The sequence below is a fragment of the Mastomys coucha genome, chromosome X (genome assembly GCF_008632895.1).
Source record: "Mastomys coucha isolate ucsf_1 chromosome X, UCSF_Mcou_1, whole genome shotgun sequence".
NCBI lineage: Eukaryota > Metazoa > Chordata > Mammalia > Rodentia > Muridae > Mastomys > Mastomys coucha.
In genome coordinates this window covers 151,289,599-151,300,457 of record NC_045030.1, presented here as the reverse complement: position 1 = coordinate 151,300,457, position 10,859 = coordinate 151,289,599, and the positions used below count along the sequence as shown (strand labels likewise).

Genomic DNA, 10,859 nt, shown 5'->3' with positions numbered 1-10,859 from the left:
TCACTTCTACCTTTCACTGCAGTCTTCCCATTAGGAAAGGTAGTGCAGGCCTCGGGCTTTAGCGGACTTTCTGTGCTTGTTGCAACCCTGCCCTTCTCATCTGGAAGCCTGGAGAACTTGTCAACTTTGATAAACTCTTAAAAGATCCTAGGTCTTGGTAGTTCATTAAAATCCACTGTTTAAATCAAATTATCTGATACCAAATAACATATGTTACCTTACCCAACAGTGTGGTCTTTGTAAACAGAATAGGAAGAATAATGTATACTTTCCTTTTTATTTTAGTATTAGAAAGATTTCTTAGTTATGAAGTGCTTTACCATTCAAAAATGTGTTCTTCTTCCTCCCTTACATTCTCCATGCTGTCCTCCCCTCTTCCCTCTTCAGTTCCCTTCTCCCTCTCTCTGCTTCCCTTTCCTCTTCCTTCCCATTTTGAGTCCTCCTCCTCCAACCTTTTTTCTTCACATACTTGACTTTGTAGTCAACATAAAAATAAATGCTAAGACTATTACTGAGACAGAAATTGTTTTCTTGAGTGTTGTATTGGATTTTGACACTTTAGTGGTTATTAATATTAAAAACTATTTTAACCATAAATTAATCTCTGGGATCGAGAGATGTTTGAACAGTAAAGAGCACTTGCTACTCTTGCAGAGGATCTGGGTTCAGATTCCAGCCTACATTATATTTTGGTTCCCAGAACCTACACTAAACCATCTGTAACCTAAGTTCCAGGGATTCACCATCCCCTTCTGGACTTCTCAGGCATCAGGCATCAGGCACCAGGCACACATGTACATGCATCCAAACATGCGTATACTGCCCCAACACACACACATACAAATTTACATACATAAAATACAATTAGATAAATCTTTTAAAAAATTAACTCCTCTAAAATTGTTATCCATGCCAACATGACAAAGGAGAAATATAAATATAATATGATGGAAGTAGAAAATGTTTGCCTTTACTAGAACAAACATAAACTGGTTTTACTGTTTATTTTTATGATAGTTATAGATGGTGTATGACACAGTAGTGTGTTTATATGTGTTCCTGGTGATGTTATATTTGCTGAACATATTCTACATTTCAGAATGCTTTAATGTTTAGACTGACTCTGAGAATACAATCATTGTCTTCATAAAGTATTTGTTTATAGTAAGTACTAACATAATGTAGTAGAAAGGGCATTGCTGAGAGTTTAAAAGAAATTGGTGTCCTGACTTCAGTTTGACACTTGCTATTTATGAACAAGCTTAAATTAGCCTTTCTAATTAAGTTGAGGAATTGGGCTAGCTGTAATTTCTTAGGTCTAAATGCCACAGTTCTTTTATGATAAGCTCACAAAAAATCATTAAGAAAGCAGAGTGGTCACATAAAGTGATAAATTTGAGGACAGTCTTAATCTGGTACCACTATGTATGTGATTAAAGACACTAGATTTTTAAAAGTACAGCCAAATTGCCATAAAACTAATGTCCCATGTGGTTGAATCAGAATAGAGATGGAAACTACACAGTAACTTAAACAAGGGAACTTTGGTACCACGTGGTTGAATCAGAATAGAGATGGAAACTACACCGTAATTTAAGCAAGGGAACTTTGGTACATGCAATTATTAGCCTAGATGAGAATAATATCCATTGTGATATAAAAGGAATCCTAAACCATTCCTGAAAACTAAGAGAAATGAGTATTCAGGAAAAGATAACTTACATAGGCAGAGCACTGGTACAACCACTCTGGAAATCAGTTTGGCGGTTCCTCCGGAAATTGGACATAGTACTACCGGAGGACCCAGCTATACCACTCCTGGGCATATATCCAGAAGATCCTCCAACATGTGATAAGGACACATGCTCCACTATGTTCATAGCAGCCTTATTTATAATAGCCAGGACCTGGAAACAACCCAGATGTCCCTCAACAGAAGAATGGATACAGAAATTGTGGTACATCTACACAGTGGAGTACTACTCAGCTATTAAAAACAATGAATTTATGAAATTCTTAGGTAAATGGATGGATAATAATTTTACCTGTGTCTTAGTCAGGGTTTCTATTCCTGCACAAACATCATAACCAAAAAGCAAGTTGGGGAGGAAAGGGTTTATTTAGCTTACACTTCCACATTGCTGTTTATCACAAAGGAAGTCAGGACTGGAACTCAAGCAGGTCAGGAAGCAGGAGCGGATACAGAGGCCATGGAGGGATGTTCCTTACTGTCTTGCCTTTTTCTGGCTTGCTCAGCCTGCTCTCCAGCCCAGAGATAGCACCACCCACAAGGGGCCCTACCCCCTTGATCACTAATTGAGAAAATGCCCCACAGCTGGATCTCATGGAGGCACTTCCCCAACTGAAGCTCCCTTCTCTGTGATAACTCCAGCCTGTGTCAAGTTGACACACAAAAACCAGCCAGTACAACCTGTATTGGAGAATATGTATTTTAAATCAAACTTAAATACCAACTTAAATTTTGTTCCTAAACTGTATGCTTTCAGAGTTATCTATGATTAAGTGTACCTTATATTTTAATGATGCACTCAAAGTACAGTGAAATGGCTCAGTGGGTAAAGATAGTTGGCAACAGTGCTGACAAACTGAGCTTGATCCCTGGTAGAAGAAGAAAAATGACTTCCAAAAGTGATCCTCTGGTTTCTACAAGCACGTATATATGCGTTGACTCTATGGATCGCCCCCCTCTCTGGAGATTTTCTACTCAAAAAAGATAAAACTTATAAAGGAATGAGACACTAAATATTGTATTTCCAAGTAAAACTTATCATTTAGAATTCTTTGCCATTATTTGAATCAATGTATATTTTATAAAAACAGCAAACCTTTTGTTTTCCAAATACAACACAAATTTCATCTCAAAATGGCACAGAGGTGCAGGCAAGGTTTATGTTCAGTTATTCTAATATGCCAACCAAATAGTAAAGTAAAAGTACACTCTGTACTTTAGAGTATTTTAAAATGTTTAACGCAGAAAATAACATTTCCTACAATAAAACTTGTGTATTTCTATGTAATTGATAATGTTTAGATACATTTATTAAATAATATATTTCACATGTATGCCATTTGTTGATTTCTTAATTTATCCAAGTTTTTTATTTAATACACATTGTAATTAATATTCGTGCATAGAAGTGAAAAGTGGAAGTTGATTTTAGTTAAGCCTTTTGGTTTAAATAGTAAGCCTGGAGTTCTGTTTTCTTTTCTTTTATTTTGTTTTTTAAATGAGGTCACATGGATTAGAATTCTCTTTTAGTAAATATAAAGGTATTTATTTACTTGCTCCAATATGTTCTAAAGAATAACTGAGAAAAAAAAAAAAGAATAACCGAGAAGTACTACAGTTATTTGTAAAAACAGAAGTATTTCAAGTAACTCAATCCCATCTCTTAGCTTTTCACTCTGGTTTGTAATTAGATCATTGATAAATTTCTATTTAAAAATATAATAGGCAAAACTTTATTTAATATTATCAGATAAGTTCAGAGATAATGAAAGAATGTTATATCTTGTTATTGGTTAGTCAAATGAGGCTATTTTGTGACTTCCCTAAAGTAACTAAAATGTTGCCTTTAAAATCATATTGATAGTAAAAATGTTGTGCCCAAAGGTCCCCAATGAAGGAGCTTGAGAAACGACCCAAGGAGCTGAAGGGTTGGCAGACCCCTAGGACGAACAACAATATGAACTAATTAGTACCCTCAGAGCTCCCAGGGACTAAACCACCAACCAAAGAGTACACATGGTGGGACTGATTGGGCCAAGTTGGTAATAAATGGGAGGAGAGGCCCTTGGCACTGTGAAGGTTCTATGCCCAAGTGTAGCAGAATGCCAGGGCCAAGAAGTAGGAGAGGGTGGGTTGGTGAGCAGGGGGAGAGGTAGGGAATAGGGGTTTTTTTGAGGGAAAACCAGGGGAGGGGATATCATTTGAAATGTAAATAAAGAAAATATCTAATTAAAGAAGCAGAGAGTAGATAGAAAGTGAGACCTGACCATAAAACCTCAAGCTTCACCCTCCAGTGACCCACTTTCTCCCAAAAGTCTATATCATTGGTACATATATTTTTAGGTTTTGAGGAATCTCTATGAAGAGTTTCATGATGCCTGCACTCAGTGACATTCCAACCTGCAGTGTGCATGACTCCCTTCTATGCTTGTTCTTACCAGCATTTTTGTTTGGTATTTATTTTTGTCCTTTTTTTTTAATGATTGCCATTCAGTGTACTTTAAAAAAATGCTGTGCCCAGATCTTCTTTGGCCCTTTAGAGTTTATACATTAAAATAGACAAGTTGATTCACAAGGATATATCTATACTATAAGATTATAAACTATTAATTATATTAATTCATATTGGTATAAAGTACCCCATAGAAAAATAACCTGAAACTATATTTAAATTGTTCTTCATCATAACTAGTTTTTCCCACTCTTATTTAGGCATTAATTCTTTGTCAGGATATTGGGTAACTTATTACAATCCAAAAAGGTAGTCATAATTCTTGTCATTGTATATTCCCTTTAGACTTTTGAGAGAATGCTGAATCTTAACCACTGAACCATCAGGGAGCATCAGCCTTTCATTTTCTTTGACACATAGTTTAAAAAGTTTTTATTCTTTCTTTTTAAAACTAAAGATATGAAATCCTTTGGAATGAATATTAAAAAAAAAGAAAAATGCCCTTTATAAGGTTTTACCAGTCATCTTCTAGATATAGTTGAATTGCTCTTTTGCTGCTAAAATTGCCTTAAGGTTTTGAAAAAAGACATATTCAAAGGAATACTATAACTTGCAAAATATCCATAGATGTGTTTTTTGATTATGCTATCTTTTTTAATTTTTATCTAACACATTTAATGCAGCCCAAGCAATACAAAATGAAGTTTATTAAAAACAACTTAATAACTAATAATCAAAGTAAACCACATAATTTAGAATTCAAATCGTTCTACCAAATCAGCAACCATGGCTTTTTTTTTTTAGCCTAATTCTCACATGTGTTCAACTGACTATACTAATACCTCCTCTGGGAATGTAGAATGATAAATGAGAATGAATATGAAGTATTTTTCATTGGGCTAAATATTTGTAGGCACTCTACAAATAATTTCTGCTAGTAATAATATTAAATAAGAATTACAGCTGGGTAGTGGTGGCACACACCTTTAATCCCAGCACTTGGGAGGCAGAAGCAAGCAGATTTCTGAGTTTGAGACCAGCCTGGTTTACAGAGTGAGTTCCAGGGCAGTCAGGGCTACACAGAGAAACCCTGTCTCGAAAAACAAACAAATAAAAAAAAAAAAACAAAAAAAGAATTACAATGTATTACCCTACTCTTATTATTTTTCCAAAATACAGTCATGGCTAGTGTTAATATAATTGAGGTTTAAATTAATAATGTAAGCCTGGTGTGATGGTTCACAAATTTATTACAAGCACTGGGGAGGCTGACAAAGGAGGAAGGATTCATTTTAGCTCACTGTTCAAGGTTGTGGTCCATTATTGTGGAGAAAGTCACAGCAGCTTCATAGAGCTGGCATTATCACATCCATCCTCAGAAACAGCAATGGATACATAAACGCTAGTGCTCAACTAGCTTTCTCTATTCTCATACAGTCCAGGATCCCCTGCCCGGGGATAGTGCTGCCGTAATGGGCAGGTCATCCCACTTCCATTAATGTAATCAAGATAATCCCAACAATCATGCCTTAGGCCTATATCCCAGGTGATTCTATATTGTCCGGTTTACAATTAACACAGATCATTAATTGTGAGTAGAAGTTTATCAAGGCAAAGACCTTCATTTTATCCAAAGCACTAAGACCTTAATATCAGAGAGAGGGAGAAGAGTGAACTGGTCATGATTGTTATGCAGCTGAACTGGCTGCTATGATTATTATTCATTATAAGACAGTTGTAGAATTAAGAATAGTTTGTTTTATTCGCCTCATCTGTAAGGACTGAGGACTTTATAGGTAAGAAAATCAATAGGTAAGACAAGTACTTGTTAATTATCATTGGAGAGTAGCTATATTTGGCTCTTTTAAAATATATTATCATATTTTAAATTATAAATCTTATAAGGCAATTTTCATTGCATCATATATTCTATCTGAAGAAAACAGCTGTAAGGATAGAACTTGCATACAAAGTCATTGTCAGTGTGGCAATTACATACATCTATCCTCATATCAGGCTGATATTGTTTTTCTTTAGGTATTGGTGTTATGTGACTAATGTCTGTCCTTAGGAGCTGATAACTGCAATAAAAGTGCAGTTTTGAGAAACAAATGCAAAAATCGTGAGTCCCATTATAGAGACAAATTTAGCTTGACAGTTTCTATAGTGGAGGAAGGCTGAGCCTAGAAAGACAAAGAAAATCATCACCTGCAAGGTAGACTAATGCAGTAAGCACAGAACAATACACTGGAGGGAGAATATTATACCTTGGTTCCCACAAAATTGTAACTCTTTCTCTAAGAATAAAATTCTTGGGCTGGAGAGTTGGCTCAGCGGTTAAGAGCAATGACTGCTCTTCCTGAGGTCCTGAGTTCAGTTCCCAGCAACCACATGGTGGCTGACAACCATCTGTAACCATATGACAGTGTACATTAAATAAATAAACTCTTAAAAAAGAATAAAATTCCTATTTATTCATATCATATATAGGTATATTTGCAGTTTTAAGGTTTGAGTGGTAAGTGGGATACAGGGAACAATTGCCTCAGAGGGGTTCAGAATAAGTTAACTTTCTGACTGGTCATAAAGTGGTGAAGAAATACATTAGCTCTTGCAAGCTATGCCTTATGGAAGTGGGAAGCTCTATACAAAGATAAACTTGATCCAGAAAGTTAAGAAAACTGCAAGAATTAACCAGCTAAACATGTGATATATATTGCAAGGACCTTGATCATTTTTCTTTTACTTTTCTGATCATTAAATAAAAGATATGATGCTTCAAATAATATGAATAATACATAACCATACCTTGCATTAACATCCAGAATATAGTTCATATATCTATAACTTAAAAAATGTAGATGCATTTTGTATATTATGTGTACCTAATGAGCTTTTGTATAGAAGTTTAAAGAATCAAATGCTAAGTGACATTCTTAAACTGTATATTTTTTTCCTCCTTAAAAGGTTAGAATAGGGGCTGGAATATGACTCAGAGATTAAGAGTGAGTTTAGTTTCCAGCACCAACATTAAGTAGCTCACAAGTTGTAATCCAGCTATAGAGATATCTGATGCCTATGAGGGTATCAACATCATGTTCACACACCCATGTAATTAAAAATAAAATAAAACTTTAAAAATATAATAAATGCTGATTTGTATGTTACTTACAACATGTTTACCATAACTTTTCTATTTCACTTCCAGTGTAAAACTCTCTCTGGGGTCTGTGACCACATCATATCCCTGTCATCAGATCCTCTGGTTTCACAGTCTGCTCATCTGGAAGTGATTCAGCTGGCAAATATCAAACCAAGTGAAGGGCTGGTAAGGAATACCATGTTTATCAAGCCATCATCCATCAGCACACAGCAAGTGATGTGGGCAAAGAAGCGGCCTCCAAATGTAAACATCTATGAATTTCCACAGAGACTCATCCTTCTTTCATTTCCTAGAGAACTCTAGGTAGTAGGATGGTGTCAAAAAAAAAATCACCTTTAAAAGACAGATCCATAAAAATAGAAAGAAAGGAAAATGGCAACTCCTCAATCATCTTATTTAATTGGGTCATCATAAGTTGCATTTTTCACCAGTTAAAATTCCTTAGCTTAAGAACTTTTAAGAGTTTTACAGTAAGCACAGTATTGCCACCAAGTAAGTATTTTCTTTGTTCATTTTACTTTGATTTATTCTAGTTTTAATAGATTCTTTCTCATTGGATATGTAGTTAAATTAAAGTCACATTTTTGTGTGCGAGTGCTTCTGCAGTATATTATAATAGTGTGTGTATATGTGTGTCCAGGCAGGCATGACTGTACATGTACGTGTTGTGGCCAGGTTTTAACATTGAGTGTCCTCCCCAACTCCTCTCTCTTTTGTTGAGACAAGAGTATCTTACTAAATAAACCTGAAGCTCAACAGACTAACTAGCCAGCAAGCACCACAATACCTCCTGTTTCTCCAAGCCCTTGATTTCAGTCAAGTTCCACGATGCCTGACATTCTATGTGTGTGCTGGGGATCCAAACTGAGATCTTTATACTTACTTATCAAACACTTTACCCACTGAGCCATCTCCCAAGAACCTATAATATTTATGAAGTGCATCCATTGCTTTGTTCATATGTGTTGTTATAAGAATTGAATAAACAACTGGATATTGCTAACATTAGGCTAGCATTCATCAACTTCATTGAAAAATTTTTATATTAATCATTTGAGCTTTTTAAATATACCTTTAGAAGGAAGTATATAACCATTAATAGGCATGAGGAAGAAAGACACAGACAAACTAAACAGAAACCAGATGGAAAGCATTTACCTGCAATATACTTACTACAAATTAGTTTCATCCTATGGTGTTCTAAACTTTCTCCCCATAAATAAAAATGTTCTAGAAAATAGGAATCTTGGAAACAAGTATACACTTAATGATCTCTAGGTAAATTTTAACTTTTCATGTGTCTTTTTCATGAACATATATGCATGTCTTTATTGACATTTTTTAACTACTTCAGAGAGGAAAGCCTTTATTGACCACCAATGATATTTAGTTTGAGGCCATCCATGTGTTCTATACAAGGACTTCTATTAGCTGGCAAATTGATTCTAGGTGTCAATAGTTCCTAGTGCTTTTTTTTTTAATTTTATTTTATGAGTGTTTTCTTGAGAAATTGAAAATCAAATATACCCTCATGACATCAGACTAAGTCGTAAGTATTATATCTAATATTGACTGGTTTGTAAGCTTCTTTCTAATATTTCTAAGCTTATAAGAGGAAACTTTTATTATTCAGAAGTCTCATTATACCACTTCACATCCATATCTGATTTACTTTCTGTGGCTTGAACTAACATGATCAACTATAGTCCTAAAATATTAAATAGAAATTCCAGAAATAAACAATTGATATGTTTGAAATTGTGTACCATTCTGAGTAGTGTGATTAAAAATCTCATGGCAGCATGTATGGAACATGAATAATCCTTTTGTCTAGCTTAGTTATACTATATATGATACCACTCATTGGCTACATAATAGCTATTGAGATTATTAAATTGAAAGTCATGATATCAAAAGAGCTTTACTTAATCAAATCTTATCTAACTTACAATAAATATCCCCAAACTGCATAAATAGTGGTGCTAACAAATTAGATATGCTAAGAAGAAGCCATAAAATGTTCCATATAATGAATAATTGAAAATATATGATACTTTGACAGAAAGAAATTACATTCATATAACCAGTATGTCAATATATTGTCAGTATTTTATTTACTATTAGGTATTTTAATCTTGTTTAATTTAAAAATGAAAATTCATCATAATTATGGTTATATAAGTAAAATAATACTTAGACATAGACATACAATGTTTGATCCTATCTTTACTTGTAGATATACTCTAGGCTTTTAGAACACATCTGCATGAGGGGCCAGCCTTTACAAAAGTAATTTCATTTTTTAAAACATAAACACTCTTCAATGCATAATACTGAGTATGTTTCTTTCTTCATCTCCTCTTTAAGTTATTTTCAGTGAAAGATGTTCATAGCATAATGTGTACAGTAAAAAAATATGAGCTAATACAACACTAGATTAGATTAGTTTTGGGAGGAATCTGAATTGTTTTCCTACTAATTTGCACCGGAAGCAAGGGAAGCAATAGACATATAAAGTGACCCACAACTAATTGACAGACTTTAGGGACAATTTATTTTCTATATGACTATATTGCCTCTGAGAGATCTTTTTCTTTTTAACTTAAGGTAGGTTTGTATCAGGTTTTTAGAATAGACATAAAGTTAAAATGGAAAAAATCTTGGGCCGGTGCCCTGAGCAGACTTTGGGTGCAAACTCTATAGCCAGTCTGACAACACCCAGAGGAAGCTCCACTCCCAAGGTGCTCTAGCAAGCCCAGGATCACAGGATCCCAGAATCACAGGATCACAGAGACAGCTTGACTCTGATGAGTTCTAACACAACCAGGATCACAGGAAGAACAGGCTCCAGTCAGATTTAGCCAGGGCAGGTAGCACTAGAGATAACCAGATGATGCAGGACATGCTTAAGAATATAAGCAACACAAACCAAGGTTACTTGGCATCATCAAAACCCAATTCTCCTACCATAGCAAGTCCTGGACACACGATCACACTGGAAAAGCAAGATTCAGATCTAAAATCACTTCTCACGGTGATGATACAGGACTTTAAGAAAAACATAAATAATTCCCTCAAAGAAATACAGGAGAACACAGGTAAAGAACTAGAAGCTCTTAAAGAGGAAACACAAAACTCCCTTAAAGAATTACAGGAAAACACAATCAAACAGGTGAAGGAAATGAGCAAAACCATCCAGAATCTAAAACTGGAAATAGAAACAATAAAGAAATCAGAAAGAGAGACAACCCTGGAGATAGAAAACTTGGAAAGAAATCAGGAGTCGTAGATGCAAGCATCACCAACAGAGTACAAGAGATAGAAGAGAGAATCTCAGGGGCAGAAGACACCATAGAAAACATTGACACAACACAACAAAAAGCAAAAAGCTCCTAACCCAAAACATCTAAGGAAATCCAGGACACGATGAGAAGACCAAACCTAAGGATAATAGGTATGGAAGAGAGTGAAGACTCCCAATGTAATGGGCCAGT

General features: G+C 34.9%; 1 protein-coding gene across 7 annotated transcripts in view; it reads left to right on the top strand.

The window, feature by feature from the left end:
- Positions 1 to 10,859, top strand: part of Cnksr2 (connector enhancer of kinase suppressor of Ras 2) — a 226,767-nt gene that overhangs the window by 93,055 nt on the left and 122,853 nt on the right. For all 7 annotated transcript variants that reach the window (XM_031370058.1, XM_031370042.1, XM_031370067.1 and 4 more), the window contains exon 6: positions 7,411 to 7,530. In XM_031370058.1, the coding sequence (XP_031225918.1) occupies positions 7,411 to 7,530 (120 nt within the window). The remainder of the gene's footprint in view (positions 1 to 7,410; positions 7,531 to 10,859) is intronic.